Source organism: Papaver somniferum, chromosome 7, assembly GCF_003573695.1.
Source record: "Papaver somniferum cultivar HN1 chromosome 7, ASM357369v1, whole genome shotgun sequence".
NCBI classification, from domain to species: Eukaryota; Viridiplantae; Streptophyta; class Magnoliopsida; order Ranunculales; family Papaveraceae; genus Papaver; species Papaver somniferum.
Window position 1 is genome coordinate 119,507,501 of NC_039364.1, and position 24,565 is coordinate 119,532,065.

Genomic DNA, 24,565 nt, shown 5'->3' on the forward strand with positions numbered 1-24,565 from the left:
TGGCGTTCTTGAAAGGTATGAGGAGATTGATGAAGTCCGAGTCTGTATGCTAGGTTTGGATGCTTTTATTAGTTTTTACTAGTTAACTCATTGTAAGAATTTATTTTTATTTTTTAAGGAGAAACACTGGCTTCTGGAGTAGTTCTTATGTGTAACTTTAGCTATTTCAAATTTTATTTTGGAAGATGACTTGCAATACCTAATTTTCATGGATTATATATATGTGTATTGCTTATTTTGTGATATTTGTTCTTTTCTATCATACTCTGGTGATTAGAACATATTTCTTATATTTTCTCATAGGTTAAGCTCTCAACTCTTGCAAAAGAGGAGTAAACTATATTGAGAATGAAAATCATGATCTCTCCACACTTTTGTGAATATACTGCTACAGGATTCCGTAAGATGTTCTCTAGGAATATACAAGATTTAAGAACTACTAATAAAAGCATCCAAATGAGATCTTAGTATCACGATTCTGAATAGCAACCTTAGTTTAAAATGAAAAAAATAAATTCAAAATGTCACTTCTCTTGAAACAAATGTAGCATAATTCGGAAACAGATGTAGTCTATTTGAGACTTATACTCCCAATTTAGAAAAATTCGAGTTGAAAATTATTATTTACCCAAACAATTTAACACGTACATAACAAGATCTCAATCAGGTATACCCTCATTAGTAGCGGCCAAAGACTCAGTAATCGACTTGATCTCATGAAGATAAGTAGAAATAGATAAAGATCCACGATGAATACTATGAAACTGATTTCTCAGCATAGACGTTCTAGCAGAAAAATGATTTGTAAAAATAGTGGCTAAGTATTTCCAGACCTGGGCGCTTATATGACAACAAGATAATCAGTGGTGATAGGAGCTGAGAAGAAAGCATTCAAGCAACTATTAACACGATGAACCCATTTCAGCTATTTAATATAAGAAGGATTTGGTTCATCCACATCTGCAACTTTAATTGTTTCTGAAGGTGCAAGGAGAGAACCATCTAGGTATCCAAATAAATCAATACTGATAATAATGGAGGAGAGTTGAGATTTTCAGACCAAATTATCAGTTTCATTAATTTTGATAGAGATGAAGTGAGCAATATTAGTAAAGGGTGTGATAATGGTGATTTCATAGTGTAATTGTGAAGGAGGCGCCATTATCAAGAGGTGTAATGAAGGTATTAAAATTTAGGTGAGGTGTAGGAGAAGCAATTATGAAATCTGAAATTCAGGAAGTTGGCTACTCCCTCTGTCCCCAATATAAAGGCGGAGAAGTAATATTCTCTAGCCCCAATAGAAAGGCATAAAACCAATTCTAATGTGGTCTTTTCCATATTTACCCTTATTAAAAAGTATGACATTAAGAAGCTTAGTTAATGTCTTTAGTAATTCCCAAGAACAATTTCACTTTTTTAGTACTTTAGTGGGATAGAAACCCTATCCTATTGATATTTTCCATATTTCCTAGATAAATATATTGGAACTGACGAGGATAAATCAGGCAACATTAGGAAAATTTATAAAAACCAAAAACATTCTTATTCAAAAAGAATTCTACTTCTCCGTCCCCTGTATAGGGGACGGAAGGAGTATTAAAATTTTATAATGAAGGTGTTCAAATTTATATGAAGTATAGGAAATGCAGTTATGAATGATAAAAATAGTAAAACTAGATAGTAATTTTTGTTTTCAAAAGAAAATTCCTTTTATCTTAATATTGAGAAAAAAAATCAATTTCCTTTTACAAAAAAAATAATCATAAAATATAATTATCAGAAGGCATGATAACGGCTGGGAACCGAGCAACGATCTGAGCTCCCTCCTCCCTATGAATCGCAACACCTGACCTATGAAACAAAAATTTGCCTATTTTGGAATTAGAATCATGCCTAGCTAAATAATTCTTAAGCCGTTTCAAGAAAACCATAGTCTCCTCACCAAGCTCGCCCAATGTCGTGAAAGTCAAAGTGCCAAAACTATATCCATGAGAGGAACAAATGTCAAGATATTTATTACGCTTGCTGCATGGAAAATAGCTTCACCGGGTGTAATTTTTTGCACCCTACTGCCAATAAAAGATGAAATACCAGTTACATCAAAACATATATCACGCCCACTATCCCAATTATAAACAAGGATATCTGCAGGTCTAGCTTCACCCCCATCACGTGCGAGGAAACCCAATGAAACCTTAGTTTTGGCCTGCACCCCAACACGGAAACACATATCTGCCAAGGTGTCACGCACAAGGTCATGGCGAGATTTAAGGCCAACTTCGTGTGAACAACGTACATTGTGATCACCAAATTCATCTATTCTATTCCCACAACAGGGACATCGGCTATCCTTAAAAAGTAAAGGCACACCTAATCTATACCCAAGAATGGCACTGAAATGCGGAGCTCCAAGTTTTTGGGCAAGTCCTTCTATTCGAACAACCAGCAAATAGTCTCGAGTGTGCTTAATTTTATTGTTTTGCCACAAAGTCAGATCACGTTGCGTCATACCATACTTAGTGGGCATCTTCTTCATGACTGAATCGAAAAACATAGCTGCCCACTTACTCATTGGATGGGGGGCAACAGTTTCAACACAGAGAAATGAAGAGTCCAAGACCACGTAGTAACAGTTACTCTAACCCACGCAAATAAGTTTCACACATCAGATTTCTTAATTGTAACATAAACATGCTCTTTATACCAATAGATTTTAGATCGGAATTAACATCGGAACAACTTAACATTTATTTCATGTCACTGACTTTGGATTTCAAAAAATTAAACACTTTATTTTTGAATGTCTATGAACCATAAGTAAGCGTATACGTGTCTCCACGAACCCCATTAGAAGTATGAGTACTGTAAGTAAGTCTTAGGCTCTGTGAAGTCTCAGATCAAGACCTTTACAAATGACACAATTTAGTGACTACTACATGTCATCGACAAGATACTTCAGTCAAACAAATAGTGGCGTTGGATATGGATGAACCAGTAGTGTTCGTTATAGGTGTGTCTCCACGAACCCTGTTAGAAGCATCAATGAAGGTAGGTCTAATTGGTCTAAGCTCCAGGGAGTCTCTACTTAACAACATAACAACAACTTCAGACATTGATGGTCTCAGTGAAACTGAGGATTGTGTACACGATAAAGCAATCTCTATAACTTTCTTCACGTCTTGTGGGTTATATTCATTGGGGTCTAGGTCTTTATCTACCAAGTCCATCAAAGTTTCTCCCTCGAAACATCTCCATGCCTGTTAGTACAATAATTCAGACCATATCAAATAGCATACAAATACAAGGATATAAAACTAATCAAATATGGATGTTGAAATTGCAGTTTCAAGGAACTAACCCATTCGAGGAGATACTGAGCTATGACTGGTTCGAGGTTTATGTCATTACTCTTTCGACCGCTAACTATTTCAAGTAGTACTACACCGTAGCTGTACGTATCGACCTTCTCGGATAACTGTCCGTGTATTGCATACTCTGGTGCTGTATAACCCCTGGTATAACAATTGCAAATAATAAAAGTTGATGAAGTCACTCGAAACCGGAATCAAATGAGTTTCTTGTTATTTTCCACTTACAAGGTACCGGCGAATTTGGTAACTAGATGACTTTGATCCTCTGGAAGAAGTCTTGCTAAACCAAAATCAGCAATTTTGGGTTGGAAATCATCGTCAAGAAGTATATTACTAGATTTTATATGGCGATGTATAATGCAAGAATGGAACTCATGATGCAAATACGAAAGTCCTCGAGCAATGCCAACAACTATAGAAAACCGCTGTTTCCAGTTTAGGCTCCCTCTTCTCTCACCTGTGAGAAGCATTACAGCATTGCAAGAATTATGAGTCATAGAGTTAAAAACCTGGACTATCGACACAGTTTGAAGTCCATGACTCCGCATTTAATTCACGCGGAGCTGCACAAGAACTATTCTTTTCATCTAGCACATGAGCTATCGTCTCTACCATTCTTGAATAATGAGTATACCGTATAAGAATTTGTCCAGACTGCTGTTTGCCATGTACTCATAGACCAGTAACAGTTCTTGGCGCTTGTTGCAACAACCAAGAAGTCGAATAAGGTTTCGATGATGAACGTTACTTATAAGTTTCACTTCGCTTTCGAAATCTATCTTTGCTCTCCATGATTCAACAAATGCCAATTTCTTGACTGCAATAATATTCCCATTCCTTGAAGTTCCCTGCAGCGGTACCACATGTTGGAAAAAACGGGTTTTTGTTTTGTAAAACCAAATGTGCATGGACTATGATTTGATCCTAGACCTATTGTCCACTAATTGTTTTTTCATGTGAATAGATAAAACAATAGTGCCACATACACTAAAATCTAAAGAGTTTTAGACTTAAATACCATAGAATTGGCTAAAGGGCATGGCCCTTTGGGTCAACACACTTTTGTGTGAGGGAGAAGACCTAGACTAGGGCAAGGTTGCCTTAGCCTTTTGTTTGTACGTGTTTTGTCACACACATGAAGAATCTCACTCTGTTTTTTGTCTGACACGCGTGCTTTGACTGACAAAAGCATAAGTCTTATCACTGCTTTTCATTTCAGCTTTTGTCAGAAGTCAGATACTGTTTTGTCTGTTGCTTTTCAGCTTTAGTCAGAAGTCAGAAAATGTTTTATATGCATGGGAATCTTTCTTTGTTAGTAACGGGTGAATTTTTGACTAACTATAAAAGGAGTTGTTAAGCTCAGTTTTAAAACATACAACAGAGAAGAAGTAGCTTCTTCCTCTCTTATTATTCTCTGCTATTGTTTTACTTTCTCTCTAACTATTTCATTTTCTTGTTAAATCTCTGTCAAGCTCTTAGAGTACCTTCTTTGTATGCTACAATTGAGGGGTACTATCAGTAGTTGTATCTTGGAGGTGACTCGCCAACTGCTATAGCATCTCATAGGAGTAGCAGGCGATATTGCCTTTAGGTCAGCGTATCTCATACGTGCCTCTACTAGTTCTTGGTACAATTATCTGTGCATCTCCATGAACATCAGTCAAGCGTTGGTTTTGAGCTAAGTATTTTTTTCTCTATTATTACGATTGTTGTTACATTTTCTCCAACAATCTAAAGGCAATATCCTTCATTACTATATTTTTGCTGTAACAACATGGGAAAGAGTAGTGTAGACAAACCCACCAAAGTTTAGTGGAAAAGACTTTAAACGATGGAAGTCCAAAATGTTATTCTTCTTAAAAGACCAAAGGTTAGATGAAGTTGCCTTAGAAAGACCCTCGAGAAGTCTTCATGACCGTGGTTATGAGATAGACTGGATAGGTGGACTAGGAAGAATTACATGTGCAAAAACCATTTTATTAACTGCCTGGATGACTCCTTGTACGACTTTTATAATGCAAAAGAAAATTTTACTACTTTTGATTTATGGGAAGCCTTGGAAGAAAAATATCTTGTTGAGGCTGCTGGAAGCAAGAAGTTCTTGGTGGCTAGGTTCCTGAAATATAAGATGACTGATGAAAAGCTTGTAGTAAAACAATTCATCGAACTCCAGCTAATCATCAACGAAATTCTTGCTGAAGGCATGCATATTGATGAAGCTCTATAAGTATCTACAGTGATTGAAAAGCTTTCACCCTCATGGAACGAGTACAAGAGGAGGCTGTGACACAAGAATCGTGAAATCACCATGATAGAGTTGGGGAAAAAGATCTAAGTTGAAGAACTACTGTGCTGCAAGGACAAGAGCCTGATGCTGAGCAAAGACATGTCCAACAAATCTCATGTCCTAAATAATAATGCTGCAACAAAAAAAAGAGCATGATGGAAAATCTGCATCGAGCAAAAATGGTCACAAACGTCACAAACGTCGTAACTCCAAAGGTAACCATCTTAAACCAAAGGGTGGTGTCTCCAAAAACACCATCAAAGGTGACTGCTACAACTGTGGTAAGACCGGTCATATGGCCAAAGACTGTAGGGCGCCTAAAAAGACCAAAAATGATCCTAAACAAAAAAATAAGGAAAACATAGTAGATGATTCTGGATATTTTACTGGCATGGTGTCTGAAGTCAACCTTGTCTCAAATGTGACCAATGTGAGAGACTGGTGGTTAGATTCTGGAGCCACCAGGCATGTCTGCAAGTTCAGAAATGCTTTCTCCTCCTATGACAAAGTAGGAGACGATGAGAAATTGTTTATGGGTAACTCTTCCACCGCGAAAGTGGTGGGAAAAGGCAAGGTTGAATTGAAGCTCACTTCAGGAAAAACTCTCGCATTGAATGACGTGTATCACGTCCCGGACATATGCAAGAATCTTATCTCAGAAACCATCTTACTTGGTAAAGGTTTTAAATTTGTAGCTGAGTCTAACAAAGTTGTAATCTCTAAGGGTGGTGACTTCGTAGGAAAAGGTTATGTCACTGAAAACATGATTAAGCTTAGTGTACTTTCTTTGAAATTGAATGTTAATGCATCTTCTTCTGCTTATGTTTGTGACTCCTCACATGTATGGCATGATAGACTAGGACATGTTAATTTCAAATCCATTGAAAGACTTGCTAATTTAGGCTGCATTCCTAAAATAAACATTGACATAGGTCATAAATGTGAAATTTGTGTTGAATCTAAATATGCAAGAAAACCCTTTAACAAAAAGGTTGAACGTAGTACAACTCCCCTAGAACTAATCCACTCGGATTTAGGAGATTTGAAATCAACACCAACTAGAGGTGGTAAAAAATGGTACATCACTTTTATCGATGATTACTCACGATACTGTCAGGTTTATCTTCTTAGAAGTAAAGATGAAGCCTTAGACGCTTTCAAATTATATAAACTTGAAGTAGAAAACCAAAGAGGTGTTACAATTAAAACTCTTAGGTCAGACCGAGGCGGTGAGTATGTGATACCTATAGGAGAATTTTGCAAACTTAATGGCATCATTTATGAAACTACTTCACCTTCTTCACCTGAGTCGAATGGAGTAGCTGAAAGGAAAAACCGAACGCTCATAGATATGGTGAACGCTATGTTAGCTAGTTCAGGGCTACCTACGAACTTGTGGGGGGAAGCAATTCTCTCTGCTTGCTATATCTTGAACCGAGTTCCATTTAAGAAATCTGACAAAACTCCATATGAGTTATGGAGAGGTAGACAACCTTCCTATGCATTCTTTAAAGTGTGGGGGTGTTTGGCCAAGGTGGCCAATCCTCGATCCAAGAAAACCAAAATAGGACCTAACACTGTGGATTGTGTTTTCCTAGGCTATCCTTAGCACACTAGTGCTTATAGGTTCATGGTCATTGGTCAGAACACCATAATCGAATCTAGAGATGCAGTGTTTTTTGAACACATTTTTCCTTTAGGGTATGGACCTCGCAAAAGGGTCCACGATGACCTCTCAGATGTTCCTTCAACTAGTCAGCCCCCGTATCTAGATGATGAGACCGAACCTAGAAGAAGTATGGTCCAGATTTTGTGAATCTTACTGTAGAGTCTGAACCCCAAATCTATAAGGAAGCTATGACTTCTCCCGAAGCTCCCTTATGGGAAGAAGCTTCGATTAATGAGTGGGATTCCATTCAACAAAACGCAAACTTGGGAGCTTGTAAACTTACCTCCTGGTAGTAAAACCATAGGTTGCAAGTGGGTCTTCAAAAGGAAGCTTAGAACAGATGGAACTATAGAAAAACACAAAGCTAGGTTGGTAGCTAAGGTCTATAGACAACAGGAAGGATTATATTTCTTTGATACCTATTCACCGGTCACAAGAATCACTTCTATTAGGATGGTGATTGCTATTGCTTCTATTTACGATTTGCATATACATCAGATGGATGTTAAAACTGCATTTTTATATGGAGAATTGAATGAAGAAATTTATATGGACCAACCTGAAGGTTTTGTTGTGAAAGGGTTTGAAGACAAAGTATGCAAATTGAACAAATCTCTGTATGGTTTAAAACAAGCACCTAAACAGTGGCATGAATATTTTGATCATGTAATGATATCTAATGTCTTCAAGGTTAATGAATCTGAAAAATGTGTTTACATTAAATCTGTGGATGATTCTCATGTTGTTGTGTGCCTGTATGTTGATGATATGATCATATTAGGAAGTAACCTTGATATTATTAATACCACTAAAAGCATGCTTAACGAAAATTTTGCAATGAAAGACTTAGGCCCTGCAGATGTAATCTTAGGGATGAAAATCAGAAAGACGTGTGATGGATATAGTCTTAGTCAATCTCATTATGATGAAACTGTACTTAAGAGATTTAATCATGAAAATTCTAAACCTGTATATACTCCTTATGATCCCAATTGTAACTTGCAAAAGAACAAGGATGAGGGAATTTCTCAACTTGAGTATTCTCGCATTATTGGCAGTCTTATGTATTTGATGAACTGCACAAGACCTGACATTGCCTACACTGTGAGTAGATTGAGCAGGTACACTTGCAACCCTGGGCAGGATCACTGGAATGTTCTCTACAGAGTTCTACGATACCTGAAAGGAACTTCAAACTATTGCTTAATTTTTGGGAAGTATCCTGCTGTGCTAGAAGGGTATTGTGATGCTAACTGGATATCAGACTCAGATGAGTGCAAATCCACTAGTGGGTACATATTCACACTTGGAGGTGCGTCTGTGTCATGGAAGTCTTCCAAACAGACATGTATATTTCGATCCACCATGGAGTCTGAGTTTATAGCCTTGGAGAAAGCTGGAGAGGAAGCTGAATGGATACGAGGTTTCCTGGGAGGAATTCCACTCTGGCCCAAGCCTGTGTCTTCGATCGCAATCCACTGTGACAGTTAAGATGCTATTGGTTACGCAAAGAATAGTGTATACAACGGAAAGTATATACATCTACAAAGAAGACACAAGACAGTGAAACAACTACTCTCTACTAGTATCATCTCTATAGACTTTGTGAGGTCTAAAGAGAATATTGCAGATCCTTTGACGAAAGGATTATCTAGAGAGGTAGTTAGATCCACATCGAGGGGGATGGGACTTAAGCTCATAGAATAAATCGCCATGAAGGATACTCAACCTTGTGAATGGAGATCCAAGATCAAGGTTCAATGAGACAACTAATTTTTGGTGATGTCGGGACAACACTATCTTAGTCTCTCCCTATGGTGTAACTGTGTGATAGTGCTACATGCATGATTTAGGATGATCCATTGAGATCTTAATGAGTACCATGGATTTTCTTAAAGCGGGGTGTAGCAGGACACTCTTAATGGACTCACCTATGGGGATGTTGGAAGTGGGGCCGCTTCCTATGAGAATTTGAGCTGATTCTCTAGAGGCATTCATTAAGTCCGGGATTTAGCCCACGGCCAAAACGGGCACAATGGCAAGAGCTTGGCAGCTTTTCTTTGAGACATTAGGCATGGTTGTTATTTCTGAATTGCATTCACTGTTGGCGGTTCAAGACATTGTGTTCACCGTTTCAACGAGCAGTTCCACTAACCTCTCACTAAGTTAAGGTTCAATCTCTGGGACACCTTAGCCTATATTTTGATGTATTCTGTTTTCTCGTATTTTTGTCGACATGTTTTATCATTCATGTGGGGGATTGTTGGAAAAAACGGGTTTTTGTTTTGTAAAACCAAATGTGCATGGACTATGATTTGATCCCTAGACCTATTACCCACTAATTGTTTTTTCATGTGAATAAATAAAACAATAGTCCCACATAGACTAAAATCTAAAGAGTTTTAGACTTAAATACCATAGAATTGGCTAAAGGGCATGGCCCTTTGGGTCAACACACTTTTGTGTGAGGGAGAAGACCTAGACTAGGGCAAGGTTTCCTTTCCCGTACGGGCGGTGCTTCGCACCGAAGCACGCACGCCGCCGTCCAGTCGGTCGGGTCTAGTTCGGGTTCGGGTGTGGGTTCAATAAGATCCTATCTTTTTACCGAAATTTTCATTCGTGCTTTCTTCACATGTAGAAGAATCTCTTAGCCTTTTGTTTGTACGTGTTTTTTCACACACATGGAGAATCTCACTCTGTTTTTTTCTGACACGCGTGCTTTTACTAACAAAAGCATAAGTCTTATCACTGCTTTTCATTTCAGCTTTTGTCAGAAGTCAGATACTGTTTTATCTGTTGCTTTTCAGCTTTAGTCAAAAGTCAGAAAATGTTTTTATACGCATGGGAATCTTTCTTTGTTAGTAACCGGTGAATTTTTGACTGACTATAAAAGGAGTTGTTAAGCTCAGTTTTAAAACATACAACAGAGAAGAAGTAGCTTCTTCCTCTCTTATTATTCTCTGCTACTGTTTTAGTTTCTCTGTAACTATTTCATTTTCTTCTTAAATCTCTGCCAAGCTCTTAGAGTACCTTCTTTGTATGCTACAATTGAGGGGTACTATCAGTAGTTGTATCCTGGAGGTGACTCGTCAACTGCTATAGCATCTTAGAGGAGTAGCAGGCGATATTGCCTTTAGGTCAGCATATCTCATACGTGCCTCTACTAGTTCCTGGTACAATTATCTGTGCATCTCCATGAACATCAGTCAAGCGTTGGTTTTGAGCTAAGTATTTTTTTCTCTATTATTACGACTGTTATTACATTTTCTCCAGCAATCTAAAGGCAATATCCTTCATTACTATATTTTTGCTGTAATAACATGGGAAAGAGTATTGTAGACAAACCCCCAAAGTTTAGTGGAAAAGACTTTAAACGATGGCAGTCCAAAATGTTATTCTTCTTAAAAGAGCAAAGGTTAGATGAAGTTGCCTTAGAAAGACCCTCGAGAAGGCTTCATGATCGTGGTTATGAGATAGACTGGATAGGTGGACTAGGAAGAAGTACATGTGTAAAAACCATATTCTTAACTGTCTCGATGACTCCTTGTACGACTTTCATAATGAAAAAGAAAATTTTACTGCTTTTGATTTATGGGAAGCCCTGGAAGAAAAATATCTTGTTGAGGCTGCTGGAAGCAAGAAGTTCTTGGTGGCTAGGTTCCTGGAATATAAGATGACTGATGAAAAGCCTGTAGTAGAACAATTCATCGAAATCAAGCTAATCATCAACGAAATTCTTGGTGAAGGCATGCATATTGATGAAGCTCTACAAGTATCTGCAGTGATTGAAAAGCTTCCACCCTCATGGAACTAGTACAAGAGGAGGCTGTGACACAAGAATCGTGAAATCACCATGATAGAGCTGGGGAAAAAGATCTAAGTTGAAAAACTACTGTGCTGCAAGGACAAGAGCCTGATGATGAGCAAAGACATGTCCAACAAAGCTAGTGTCCTAAATGATAATGCTGCAACAAAGAAAGAGCATGATGGAAAATCTGCATCCAGCAAAAATGGTAACAAACGTCGTAACTCCAAAGGTAACCATCTTAAACCAAGGGTGGTGTCTCCAAAAACACCATCAAAGGTGACTGCTACAACTGTGGTAAGACCGGTCATATGGCCAAAAGACTGTAGGGCGCCTAAAAAGACCAAAAATGATCCTAAACAAAAAAATAAGGCAAACATAGTAGATGATTCTGGATATTTTACTGACATGGTGTCTGAAGTCAACCTTGTCTCAAATGTGACCAATGTGAGAGACTGGTGGTTAGATTCTGGAGCCACCAGGCATGTCTGTAAGTTCAGAAATGCTTTCTCCTCCTATGACAAAGTAGGAGACGATGAGAAATTGTTTATGGGTAACTCTTCCACCGCAAAAGTGGTGGGAAGGCAAGGTTGAATTGAAGCTCACTTCAGGAAAAACTCTCGCATTGAATGACGTGTATCACGTCCCGGACATATGCAAGAATCTTATCTCAGAAACCATCTTACTTGGTAAAGGTTTTAAATTTGTAGCTGAGTCTAACAAAGTTGTAATCTCTAAGGGTGGTGACTTCGTAGGAAAAGGTTATGTCACTGAAAACATGATTAAGCTTAGTGTACTTTCTTTGAACTTGAATGTTAATGCATCTTCTTCTGCTTATGTTTGTGACTCCTCACATGTATGGCATGATAGACTAGGACATGTTAATTTCAAATCCATTGAAAGACTTGCTAATTTAGGTTGCATTCCTAAAATAAACATTGATAGAGGTCATAAATGTGAAATTTGTTTTGAATCTAAATATGCAAGAAAACCCTTTAACAAAAAGGTTGAACGTAGTACAACTCCCCTAGAACTAATCCACTCGGATTTAGGAGATTTGAATTCAACACCAACTAGAGGTGGTAAAAAATGGTACATCACTTTTATCGATGATTACTCACGATACTGTCAGGTTTATCTTCTTAGAAGTAAAGATGAAGCCTTAGACGCTTTCAAATTATATAAACTTGAAGTAGAAAACCAAAGAGGTGTTACAATTAAAACTCTTAGGTCAGACCGAGGCGGTGAATATGTGATACGTATAGGAGAATTTTGCAAACTTAATGGCATCATTCATGAAACTACTGCACCTTATTCACCTGAGTCGAATGGAGTAGCTGAAAGGAAAAACCGAACACTCATAGATATGTTGAACGCTATGTTAGCTAGTTCAGGGGTACCTACGAACTTGTGGGGGGAAGCAATTCTCTCTGCTTAATATATCTTGAACGGAGTTCCATTTAAGAAATATGACAAAACTCCTTATGAGTTATGGATAGGTAGATAACCTTCTTATGCATTCTTTAAAGTGTGGGGGTGTTTTGCCAAGGTGGCCATTCCTCACTCCAAGAAAACAAAAATAGAACCTAAAACTGTGGATTGTGTTTTCCTGGGCTATCCTGAGCACACTAGTGATTATAGGTTCATGGTCATTGGTCGAAACACCATAATGGAATCTAGAAATGTAGTGTTTTTTGAACACATTTTTCCTTTAGGGTCTGGACCTCGCAAAAGGGTCCACGATGACCTCTCAGATATTCCTTCAACTAGTCAGCCCCCGTATCGAGATGATGAGACCGAACCTAGAAGAAGTAAGAGGGTTAGAACTGAGAAAAGTTTCGGTCCAGATTTTGTGACTCTTAATGTAGAGTCTGAACCCCAAACCTATAAGGAAGCTATGACTTCTCCGGAAGCTCCCTTCTAGGAAGAAGCTTCGATTAATGAGTGGGATTCCATTCAACAAAACGAAACTTGGGAGCTTGTAAACTTACCTCCTGGTAGTAAAACCATAGGTTGCAAATGGGTCTTCAAAAGGAAGCTTAGAACAGATGGAACTATAGAAAAACACAAAGCTAGGTTGGTAGCTAAGGGCTATAGACAACGGGAAGGATTAGATTTCTTTGATCATATTCACCGGTCACAAGAATCACTTCTATTAGGATGCTGATTTCTATTGCTTCTATTTATGATTTGCATATACATCAGATGGATGTTAAAACTGCATTTTTATATGGTGAATTGAATGAAGAAATTTATATGGACCAACCTGAAGGTTTTGTTATGAAAGGGTTTGAAGACAAAGTATGCAAATTGAACAAATATCTGTATGGTTTAAAACAAGCACCTAAACAGTGGCATGAAAAATTTGATCATGTAATGATATCTAATGGCTTCAAGGTTAATGAATCTGATAAATGTGTTTACATTAAATCTGTGGATGATTCTCATGTTATTGTGTGCCTGTATGTTGATGATATGCTCATATTAGGCAGTAACCTTGATATTATTAATACCACTAAAAGCATGCTTAACGAAAATTTTGACATGAAAGACTTACGCCCCGCAGATGTAATCTTAGGGATGAAAATCAGAAAGACGTCTTATGGATATAGTCTTAGTCAATCTCATTATGCTGAAACTGTACTTAAGAGATTTAATTTTGAAAATGCTAAACCTGTATCTACTCCTTATGATCCCAATTGTAACTTGAAAAAGAACAAGGGTGAGGGAATTTCTCAACTTGAGTATTCTCGCATTATTGGCAGTCTTATGTATTTGATGAACTGCACAAGACCTGACATTACCTACACTGTGAGTGGATTGAGCAGGTACACTTGCAACCCTGGGCAGGATCACTGGAATGCTCTCTACAGAGTTCTACGGTACCTGAGAGGAACTTCAAACTATGGCTTAAGTTTTGGGAAGTATCCTGCTGTGCTAGAAGGGTATTGTGATGCTAACTGGATATCAGACTCAGATGAGTGCAAATCCACTAGTGGGTACATCTTCACACTTGGAGGTGCGTCTGTGTCATGGAAGTCTTCCAAACAGACATGTATAGCTCGATCCACCATGGAGTCTGAGTTTATAGCCTTGGGGAAAGCTGGAGAGGAAGCTGAATGGATACGAGGTTTCCTGGGAGGAATTCCACTCTGGCCCAAGCCTGTGTCTTCGATCGCAATCCACTGTGACAGTCAAGATGCTATTGGTTGCGCAAAGAATAGTGTATACAACGGAAAGTCTATACATCTACAAAGAAGACACAAGACATTGAAACAAATACTCTCTACTGGTATCATCTCTATAGACTTTGTGAGGTCTAAAGAGAATATTGCAGATCCTTTGACGAAAGGATTATCTAGAGAGGTAGTTAGATCCACATCGAGGGGGATGGGACTTAAGCTCATAGAATAAATCGCCATGAAGGATACTCAACCTTGTGAATGGAGCTCCAAGATCAATGTCCAATGAGACAACTAATTTTTGGTGATGTCGGGACAACACTATCTTAGTCCATCCCTATGGTGTAACTGTGTGATAGTGCTACCTGCATGATTTAGGATGATCCGTTGAGATCTTAATGAGTACCATGGCTTTGCTTAAAGCGGGGTGTAGCAGGACACTCTTAATGGACTCACCTATGTGGATGTTGGAAGTGGGGCCGCTTCCTATGAGAATTTGAGCTGATTCTCTAGAGGCATTCATTAAGTCCGGGATTTAGCCCACGGCCAAAACGGGAACAACGGAAAGAGCTTGGCAGCTTTTCTTTGAAACATCAGGCGTGGTTGTTATTTCTGAATTGGATTCACTGTTGGCGGTTCAAGACATTGTGTTCACCGTTTCAACAAGCAGTTCCGGTAACCTCTCACTAAGTTAAGGTTCAATCTCTGGGACACCTTAGCTTATTTTTTGATGTATTCTGTTTTCTCGTATTTTTGTCGACATGTTTTATCATTCATGTGGGGGATTGTATGAAAAAACGGGTATTTGTTTTGTAAAACCAAATGTGCATGGACTATGATTTGATCCCTAGACCTATTGCCCACTAATTGTTTTTCATGTGAATAGATAAAACAATTGTCTCGCATAGACTAAAATCTAAAGAGTTTTAAACTTAAATACCATAAAATTGGCTAAAGGGCATGGCCCTTTGGGTCAACACACTTTTGTGTGAGGGAGAATACCTAGACTAGGGAAAGGTTGCCTTTCCTGTGCGCGCGGTGCTTCGCACCGAAGCACGCACGCCGCCGCTGTCGGTTCGGTTCGGGTGTGGGTGTGGGTTCAATAAGATCCTATCTTTTTACTGAAATTTTAATTCGTGCTTTCTGCACATGTAGAAGAATCTCTTAGCCTTTTGTTTGTACGTGTTTTGTCACACACATGAAGAAACTCACTCTGTTTTTTGTCTGACACGCGTGCTTTGACTGACAAAAGCATAAGTCTTATAATTGTTTTTCATTTCAGCTTTTGTCAGAAGTCAGATATTGTTTTGTCTGTTGCTTTTCAGCTTTAGTCAGAAGTTAGAAAATGTTTTTATACGCATGGGAATCTTTCTTTGTTAGTAACGGGTGAACTTTTGACTGACTATAAAAGGAGTTGTTAAGCTCAGTTTTAAAACATACAACAGAGAAGAAGTAGCTTCTTCCTCTCTTATTATTCCCTGCTACTGTTTTAATTTCTTTGTAACTATTTCATTTTCTTCTTAAATCTCTGTCAAGCTCTTAGAGTACCTTCTTTGTATGCTACAATTGAGGGGTACTATCAGTAGTTGTATCCTGGAGGTGACTCGCCAACTGCTATAGCATCTCAGAGGAGTAGCACGCGATATTGCCTTTAGGTCAGCGTATCTCATACGTGCCTCTACTAGTTCCTGCTACAATTATTTGTGCATCTCCATGAACATCAGTCAAGCGTTGGTTTTGAGCTAAGTATTTTTTTCTCTATTAATACGATTGTTGTTACATTTTCTCCAACACCACATTGTCATACAGTTAAACCATATTGTTATTACTGACATGAAACTGTGTCATATTAATAATTTAGCAATTCATAAAAGCAACAATGCAAACATATAAACCTTGTAAACATCTCCAAATCCTCCTTCTCCAAGTTTGTTAGCTTCACTAAAACTTCCTGTTGCAGATTTGAGATCTTTGTAACCGAAATTTACTGGCCCTCTTAATTCTGTCGCACCTAATATATTCCCTGTAATATAAATGGGCATCTTTTTCATCATTTAGAACATGTAATGCTAGCAAGTTGTCTCACAAGGCTACATATCTTTAAAGGTTATTTGCAGTTCAACTGAAAAAGTTATTGGTTACCTTTACGAGCCTTATTTCGTCTGGACAAGCGAAACAACACAATGAATACCACTACAGCTATAATGAGAGCCACCCCTCCAGCAACACCTCCTATTATCGCTTTCTTTTTGCTTGGCCCTGCAATGATTCCATTTTCACTGACTATGAATATTACCATTACAACCTTAGAAGTTAGAAACCTCTCATTCGGATACCATATTAGAAACTATTTTCCTAATAAAGAAATAGGGAAAATTAGGAGTAAACAGACACTTCAGAACTAGTACAACTATCTGCACAATATTTGATTTAGATAGAATAACTTCCCTCCTTTTGCTTTTAAAAAGGGTGTGAGATCCATAGTTTGGTTAGCGCTGAAGAACGCCTTATCTGAATACCTCATAAAACATCCTGCATCCACTGCTCTTGCACCAGTACTAGGAGCGCAAATTTCTATACTTTTGTGTGCTACGGTTAAGCAATCTTTACATCCTTTCTCATCCACCGTTATAACACACTGTGCCACACCATATACAAAATTGTTTCTCCCAGTAACGATTTTCCTTGTTGCTGCAAAGAACCCTTTGACATTCGGTGTTGCAACAAGAAGATCTGATAACAGTCCGTTAACTGATGTTTTGAACAGATCTCCTTGAGATGAGGTTTTGTTATTGCAAGCACCAGAATTACCCTGAGGTGTTGTTCGATCAAAGAAGCTAATGCTTTCGTACCTCAAGAAGCAACCATCGTAAGTGATCCTAGCACCATTAGCAGACGAACAGTTTTGAATTTGAGTAACAGCAGTAGAAAAACAAGTTAAACAATCAGAAGATGAAAGATAGTTCCTACACTGTGCCAATCCATAAACAGGATCAGATTTTATAATAGAAATTTCTGCAGTTGCAAATCGACTACTACTCAGTTTCTCTCTAAGATCTCGAAACAACGCTTCGCCGATTTGAGAGGAACGCGGAGGCTCTCGTTACATTCCATGTACTACAACCTATGCCTAATAGATTTGTTTGATGTTCTGCATTCACTACTAAAAACAGTACTAGTACAGTCACTAGTGGTAATAGATGATTCCATATTGTTACCGAGTACATAAAAATGAAATGCATGGTAAACTATCACTCTATTAGTATTCTAATTTCATTGGCGTTCAAAGGAAAGAAACATCCTAGAATTAAAATTTTGTAAAAATATTGGATCAAAATATTTATAGAATGATAATAGAGTGGGAAGTTGAATATTAAGTTGGAGGACTTCTCCTGCAGGAAGGAACCAAGTGGACTTGTATAATTACGAGCATTCGCTTTCAAATGAATGAGTGGCAAACGTTGCTTTAACCATATTATAGGTACGACCATTAAGTTCTTGACTGCTGGTTTTGTGGGCAGGTGGGCCGATGGCGGCTGTTGGTTGTGTTCCCTTTGTCGCATAGGAATGATAGTCATCTTACCCCAGTTAATATGGCACCCAGTACCGTCCTTTTCTATGTCGATTCCAAGATATTATAAATGGTTGTTGCTTGTCCTATGGTGCCTTCAAAATGTAATATTTTGCAGCTGCAAAAAAAAATTTATTCCCATATTTCTCCCATACTTTGAATCATAAACACGTCTTCACATATTAGACTTTCCAAATCGTAATTAATACACACGGCCTTTGAGAATAATCAAAAATTAAAAAACCGACACTCTTGAGCAAGTTGATTTGTCAAGGGACGATTTAGTAGCAACTATCAATTTTCAGCGACTGGAGACTTCAGTAAATGACATAGTGGCGTTAGATGTGGATGAACCAGCGGTTGACGTCGACGTATCTCCACGAACCCTACTAAACGCATCAATGAATGTAGGTTTAGTTGGTCTTAACTTTTGGGAATCTCTGCTTAACAACATAACAACGACTTCAGACATTGTTGGTCTCAGTGAAACCGAGGACTGTGTACATATCAAAGCAATCTCTAGAACTTTCTTTACTTCGTGTGGTTCGTACTCATTTGCGTCTAAATCTTTATCAACCAAATCCATCAGTGTCTCATCCTCGTAACATCTCCAAGCCTGTTTAAGCCATCAATTACAACAAATTAAGTACTGTGACAGATGAAGTTGAAATGTAAAATTTAGAAAATTACCCATTCAAGAAGGTACTGAGTAATAGGTTCAAGTTTTATATCGTTGATCTTTCGACCACTTATGATTTCAAGAAGAACTACACCATAGCTGTAAGTGTCAACCTTCTCGGATAACTGACCATGGATTGCGTACTCTGGTGCCGTGTAACCCCTGGCATGACAATTACATTTCAGCTTTCAAATTGAAAAAGTCTAGCTTCACCAAGGCCCATAAATATTCATTTAGCTTTGAACTTACAAGGTTCCGGCGAATTTAGTGCTAAGATGACTTTGATCCTCTGGAAGAAGTCTTGCCAAACCGAAATCGGCAATTTTAGGTTGGAAATCATCATCTAAAAGTATATTACTGGACTTTATATCCCGGTGTATAATACAAACATGAAACTCGTGATGTAGATATGATAGTCCCCGGGCAATGCCAAGAATTATATCAAATCGCTGCTTCCAATTTAGCGTCCCTCGCTTCTCACCTGTGAAGCGTTGCAAACTTTATACATCAATATAAATGAAATAGCACAAGCATTTTCATTTTGCATTTCAGGAAGTGCAGCTCTTACAATTTTAACTATTAGCGGTAATAATATTTGGTTATGGTGTTAAGTAATTCAGAATGAAGATAATACCGTATAAGAATTTGTCAAGGCTGCTGTTTGCCATGTATTCATAAACCAATATTAATACTTGGCTTTTACTACAACAACCAAGAAGCCGAACAAGGTTCCGGTGATGGACATTACTAATTAGCTTCACTTCGCTATCGAAATCTATCTTCGCTCTGCTAGACTGGATGAATGCAAGTTTCTTGACTGCAACAATTTTCTCATTCTTTAAAATACCCTGCACCATGATATAACAACTCGAAATGACTCAATTCTTGTTTTCCCAATGTGAGTCAAACTGCAACAGATAATTCTATTTGAAAGATTAGTAGTACAACTTAAAATGTCACAGAAAAAACAGTACCTTGTAAACATCTCCAAATCCTCCTTCTCCAAGTTTATTTTCTTCACTAAAATTTCTTGTTGCAGATTTAAGATCTTTATAACCGAAGACCTCTGGTCCTCTTAACTCAGTTGCCCCTAAAATATTCCCTGCAAAATATATTTTTTTTGTACAGTTTGTTCCAGTTAGTTACCTAGTTAACGTTTTTAGTACCTTGGCTTCTAAATGAAAGCATTTATATGTTACCTTTACGAGCCTTCTTCGGTCTTCGTTTGAATAACATAAATAATGTAATGACAGCAATCAGGGACAATATGAAAGCAGCCCCTCCAACGACGAATCCAATGACAGCTTTCTTTTTGGTTGAACCTCCTGCAGTAATTCCATGTCACGCCCGTTATGAGCATAGGTGACACATATTACATCGAGGAGTACACGATGCATACTAATTTGGTTCAGTACAACAATTTCTTACCTTTTGTCTTCAAGAAAGGTGCGAGGTCCATTGTTTGGTTGTTGCTGAAGAACGCTGTATTTGAATACCTCAAAAAACATCCTGCATCCACTGCTCTCCCTTCAATATGAGGAGGGCAACTTGCTATATTTTTGAGTGCCACCGCTAAGCAATTTACACATCCAGTTTCGCTCACTGTTGCAGCACATTGTGCCACACTGTATACAAAATTGTTACTCCCACTGGCTATTTCTCTCTTTGTTGCTGCAAAATACCCTACTATCTTTGGCGTTGCAATGACAAGGTCTGATAGCAACCCATCAACTGATGTATTAAAAGCACCTGCTTGTGATGCAGTTTTGTTACCACAAGTACCGAAGTTACCAAGGAGTGTTGTCTGATCATAAAACACATTGCTCTCGTACCTATATCATGACCAACCAATTAATTGCTTTTTATTTTTCTCAGAAAATAAATAAAAGTGCTACATGTAGTAGCTATGTAGCAGAATATTCTAGTTGAGGTTTGACTCTGGTCAACGGTAGATGACTGATATGGTCCTCTAGTTAGTAAAAACAAAGACAATGAAAAGTTATAGGCCAGGACAGCAGCTGGTCAGATGACAGACAACATTCTCAAATCCTTGAAAAGTTGAATGAACAATAATTCTAGATTTCTTTCTTTATCATTATATACCAAACCAACCCAGGTATGGAGTATGGACTGTCATTGATCTACCGTTAACAATAATTCTAGATTTCCACTGAAAGTAATGATTAGTATGAAGACTGAAATGATTCAAATGATTGAAACAAGAAAATACATACCTCAAGAAGCAACCATCGTAAATAACTCTAGCGCCATTAGCAGACGAACAATTTCGAATTTGAGAAACAGCAGCAGAAAAACAAGATAAACAATCAGAAGTAGAGAGGTAATTCCTGCACTGAGCCATCCCATATACAGGGTCAGACGTTATAGCTGTTTTTGCAGTTGCAAACCGAATATTATCACCGCTGCTCAATTTCTTACGAAGATCTGAAAACGTCGAATCACGATTCGACAAGAATAAAGATTGTCTTGTAGCATTATATAAACTACAACCTCTATCTAAAAGATTTATTTGAGGTTCTGAATTTACTACTACTAACAGTACTACTAGTACTGTTATCAGCGGCAGTAGATGATTCCATAAGGTTACCGGGTACATAAAAATGAAATGCATGGTAACTACTAATACCACTTGGTATTCTGATTGCAGTGGAATTTTAGGAAAAATATGTTGTATAATTAAAATATTGTAGAAGATTGGATCAGAATATTTATAGAACGATATCAAAGAGGGAAGTTGCATATTAAGCAAGAAGACTTTTCCTGGAGAACAATAATTCTATGATTTTTTTCGCCACTCATCCACCTGAAAGCGAAATAGTGAATGGCCGAAATTATACAAGTCACAAATGAAGGGTTCTTAATTGGGTGACTTGTATAATTTCAGTCATTCGCTTTCGAGTGGATGAGGGTGTTAATTTTAACCACATTTTAGGTTGGATGATCAAGTTCTTGACAGGAATCTCTTTGTTTGTCTGTTTAATTTGTGTGGTGGCTGTTGGTAGTTTTCCCTTAGTTGCATAGGAGTGATGCCTATTGAATACGTTTATTCCTTTCTACGTGGATTCCATGACATGCTAATATGGTCTTGATCTATGTTTATGGTACCTTGGAATAGAAAATTTCATATTTACTAGCTGTAGTTGTCCCCAAAATCCAAGTACTACTATTAGCAGAGGTCATTAAATGAATCTGAGTTTCTTCAACTGACAGTAGTGGTAATATCCTATTCAAAATTATAAATCTGACTTTGACGAACATTCCCATATTGAGAAACAAAGAACAAATTTCCACAAAAAAGAAAATCTCAGAATTCAAGTTCCCTTAAGGCAACTGTGTTCACTGGTCAATTCTAGAACACCAATCCAAGCCAACAGTCCCCTATCACCGCATTATCTTTATCCTCATCAACTTGCTACTTCATAAGGGTAAAAGTATATATAGGCTGCAAATGTTTGTGATGCCCAATGTTTTCACTTTGCAAGTGCTTTATTAACTGATCTTCCATTGTTTCCCGTCTTCACTGAAACGTGTGGTGGTATGCCTATGCCTTGTGCTTTTGCATCCCTTCAGTTAATGAAAATGACAGGACAAAATTTTATGCACATCCATTTGATGATCCGGATTCGGATGTTTCACAAATGATGGTGCCTATGCAGGAATGAGTATGTAGCAACCATAACACTTAAAATTCAAAAAATCGAATCAAGAATTAAGACAGAAACAGTAAACTTGGTACCTATTTGGTATGCACAACCATAGGAATCCCAATGATGTCAGATTTTGAACCAAGTTCTAACTCATCAGCAAGTCCCTGAAAATTGCATTACTCTTCACTGATATTTCAGGGTTTGGATCACTTTCTCCATATCGAGCTCTATCAAATTATAGAATATCCACAGCAAGTTCTTTAATTAATCCTACAATCAGAAAACAACAATTGGTTATTGAAAAAGAATTGTTAACCAACACAAGAGGAAGAAAACTATACAAAACAGTAACAACTGAGCGTTTTTGCTTCTTAGGAAGTACATAAGTAACATAACAAAACTTAAGATTGATTCAAAAGATTTTACCCTAATAAAGAGCAATAGATATCTAATTAACAAGCTCAAAAATCAAATCAAAAAGAAGTCTGAATCAGTATTTAGAAAAATACTTGAGGAATTTTTACAGTAGGTTCTTTGAGAGAGATAAAAGCCAATACCTTCTAAGATATGCATGAGGATTTTTTTCTGTACCATAAAGCTATGTTGTTCCTCCCTTCGGCAATATACAAAACAATTTCAAAAATCAGAGAAAAAAATTGAGAAATTAGGTCCTACAACTGGTACAATTTTGGGTGTCACTCGATCTTCGACCATGGCAAGCAGAACGAACCCATTATAAATTAGGGTTTTCTGGTAACACAAATAACTAAATGTAAAAACAGAACAAGTAATCTCTGTAATCTTAAGAGCAGACAATCTCGATGGAAGAACTTTAGATGTAAAAAAAAAACAAAGGTTTGATTTCACCAAAAATAGCAAAATTAAAAAGAGTATTTACAAACGATACGTGGTCATTAAATTTTTTTTTGTTAGATGTTGCTATTGATTATCCTGCAATCAAAAACATAAGAACAATTCTGACTGAAAAATGGGTTGGTTTGAAACTGTTGGGACCCTAGGCCCACATTGGTAGATGGAGCTTAATTGGTTAGTTTATAAGTCAATGGGTTCCCTGATTTAGAACGATTTTTTGGGGATCATGGATTTTTTGGGGACCATGGTTTTATTTTGGGTATAGACATTAGAAGTAATTCTAGATTACCTCATATCTAGTTATTTATTTAATACCTAATCTACCCTCTTAATTAATTTAGGTTATGATTAGTGAAATGATTTAGTTAAAAATAATTAGTGAGATTAAATTAAAAGATGGGTTTATTATTAGTTGAGTAGAATTATTGTGAGAGTAGAGTTAGAGAAGATGAAGGAGAAAAACATGGAAAATAAAAAAAAAATCCAATTCACCCCCTTTGAGTATTCAAGTAATGAAAACTCATCTGATTCTTCATCTCCATCCTCTCCTAAAATATTTGTTAATCTTCAAAATGATCCGGATTTGGCTTACTTCTTAGATGGTGATTGTATTCTTCCCCAAAATGAAACTCAAGATGAAAATGATGGATTTTATCAACCACAACCGGAGGAAGAGTATTTGGGTGAACAGGTATGCTCCAAACTTAGATAATGTATGTTGAATTGGTAAAAACTTCTCCAAAAATGTAAATTTTTAAACTGGATTTTGCACAGTTCGGTTACATTATACGAAGAACATGTAACCGAACTGTTTCGAAGGTGTAGTTTGGTTGCCTTGTGAGATGAATAAGTAACCGAACTCATTTGAAGATGTAGTTTGGTTTCTTTATCCAAACACGCAGGTTACCGAACTCCATATTAATGGAATTTCTGAGATGCAGTGTTATGTTTGGTTGGTTCGCAACTAACCGAATTTTACGTAAAAATAAAGTTTAACTAAGTGTATACAGTTCGGTTGGTTCGCAAACTGCATGTACCAACTATCTAACCGAACTATGTTTAATAAGTTCGGTTGTTTCGCAAACTTAAACCTAACAGCATAAGCAATCGAACTTAACAAACAAAAAAAATCTGAAGTTCAAGTGTCTAGTTCGGTTATCTACATAAAATATAAAGTAACTGAACTCTGTTCCTTTTATTAGTTCGGTTGTTGCGATAAAATTCACATGTTACCGAACTCGATTCCTTTTATTTGTTCGGTTGCTTTGCAACTTGCTTAACCAACCGAACAATGAGTTCGGTTTTCCCGATAAAATTATTATGTGACCGAACTTATTTGTGATTGCATTGATGTTGTTACATTTCTTGTAGATGGAATCCCAACCTATACCAATGCATGATCAACCTTCTCCGATTGGTATGTTGTTCGAAGATACATCTACTCACTATGCGAATGAGTT

The 24,565-nt window shown here is 37.4% G+C and overlaps 1 protein-coding gene and 1 pseudogene across 4 annotated transcripts; both read right to left on the reverse strand.

Annotated features, from left to right (window-relative positions):
- Nucleotides 1–2,939: 2,939 nt before the first annotated feature.
- On the reverse strand, nucleotides 2,940–17,857 carry LOC113298260 (annotated as a pseudogene).
- A 133-nt stretch (nucleotides 17,858–17,990) lies between these two features.
- Nucleotides 17,991–23,131, reverse strand: LOC113298258 (putative serine/threonine-protein kinase). 4 transcript variants are annotated; one of them, XM_026546954.1, is made up of 10 exons: nucleotides 22,790–23,131; nucleotides 22,322–22,502; nucleotides 20,799–22,149; nucleotides 19,993–20,396; nucleotides 19,764–19,889; nucleotides 19,539–19,666; nucleotides 19,199–19,412; nucleotides 18,814–19,045; nucleotides 18,678–18,726; nucleotides 17,991–18,501 (listed from the first exon to the last, which is right to left on the reverse strand). In XM_026546954.1, exons 3-10 carry the CDS (start codon nucleotides 21,323–21,325, stop codon nucleotides 18,187–18,189), a joined length of 1,995 nt encoding a protein of 664 aa, XP_026402739.1. In that variant the 5' UTR covers nucleotides 21,326–22,149; nucleotides 22,322–22,502; nucleotides 22,790–23,131; the 3' UTR covers nucleotides 17,991–18,186. The 4 variants fall into 4 exon arrangements, with proteins under 4 accessions (XP_026402739.1, XP_026402737.1, XP_026402740.1 ...); XM_026546952.1 differs by having other exon boundaries at nucleotides 18,576–18,726; nucleotides 22,790–23,121; XM_026546955.1 differs by lacking the exon at nucleotides 22,790–23,131 and having other exon boundaries at nucleotides 18,576–18,726; nucleotides 20,799–20,912; nucleotides 22,322–22,350.
- Nucleotides 23,132–24,565: the final 1,434 nt, after the last annotated feature.

Bases quoted from the DNA above. Each gene is read 5' to 3' on its own strand.
- LOC113298258 (XM_026546952.1), bottom strand. From the start codon at position 21,325: ATGCAACTTCCCTCTTTGATATCGTTCTATAAATATTCTGATCCAATC. The intron at 19,046-19,198 runs GTATTATCTTCA...AACGCTTCACAG, and splicing joins CCTTGACAAATTCTTATACG to GTGAGAAGCGAGGGACGCTA. The intron at 18,502-18,575 runs GTAATTTTCTAA...TGGCTTAAACAG, and splicing joins CTCAGTACCTTCTTGAATGG to GCTTGGAGATGTTACGAGGA.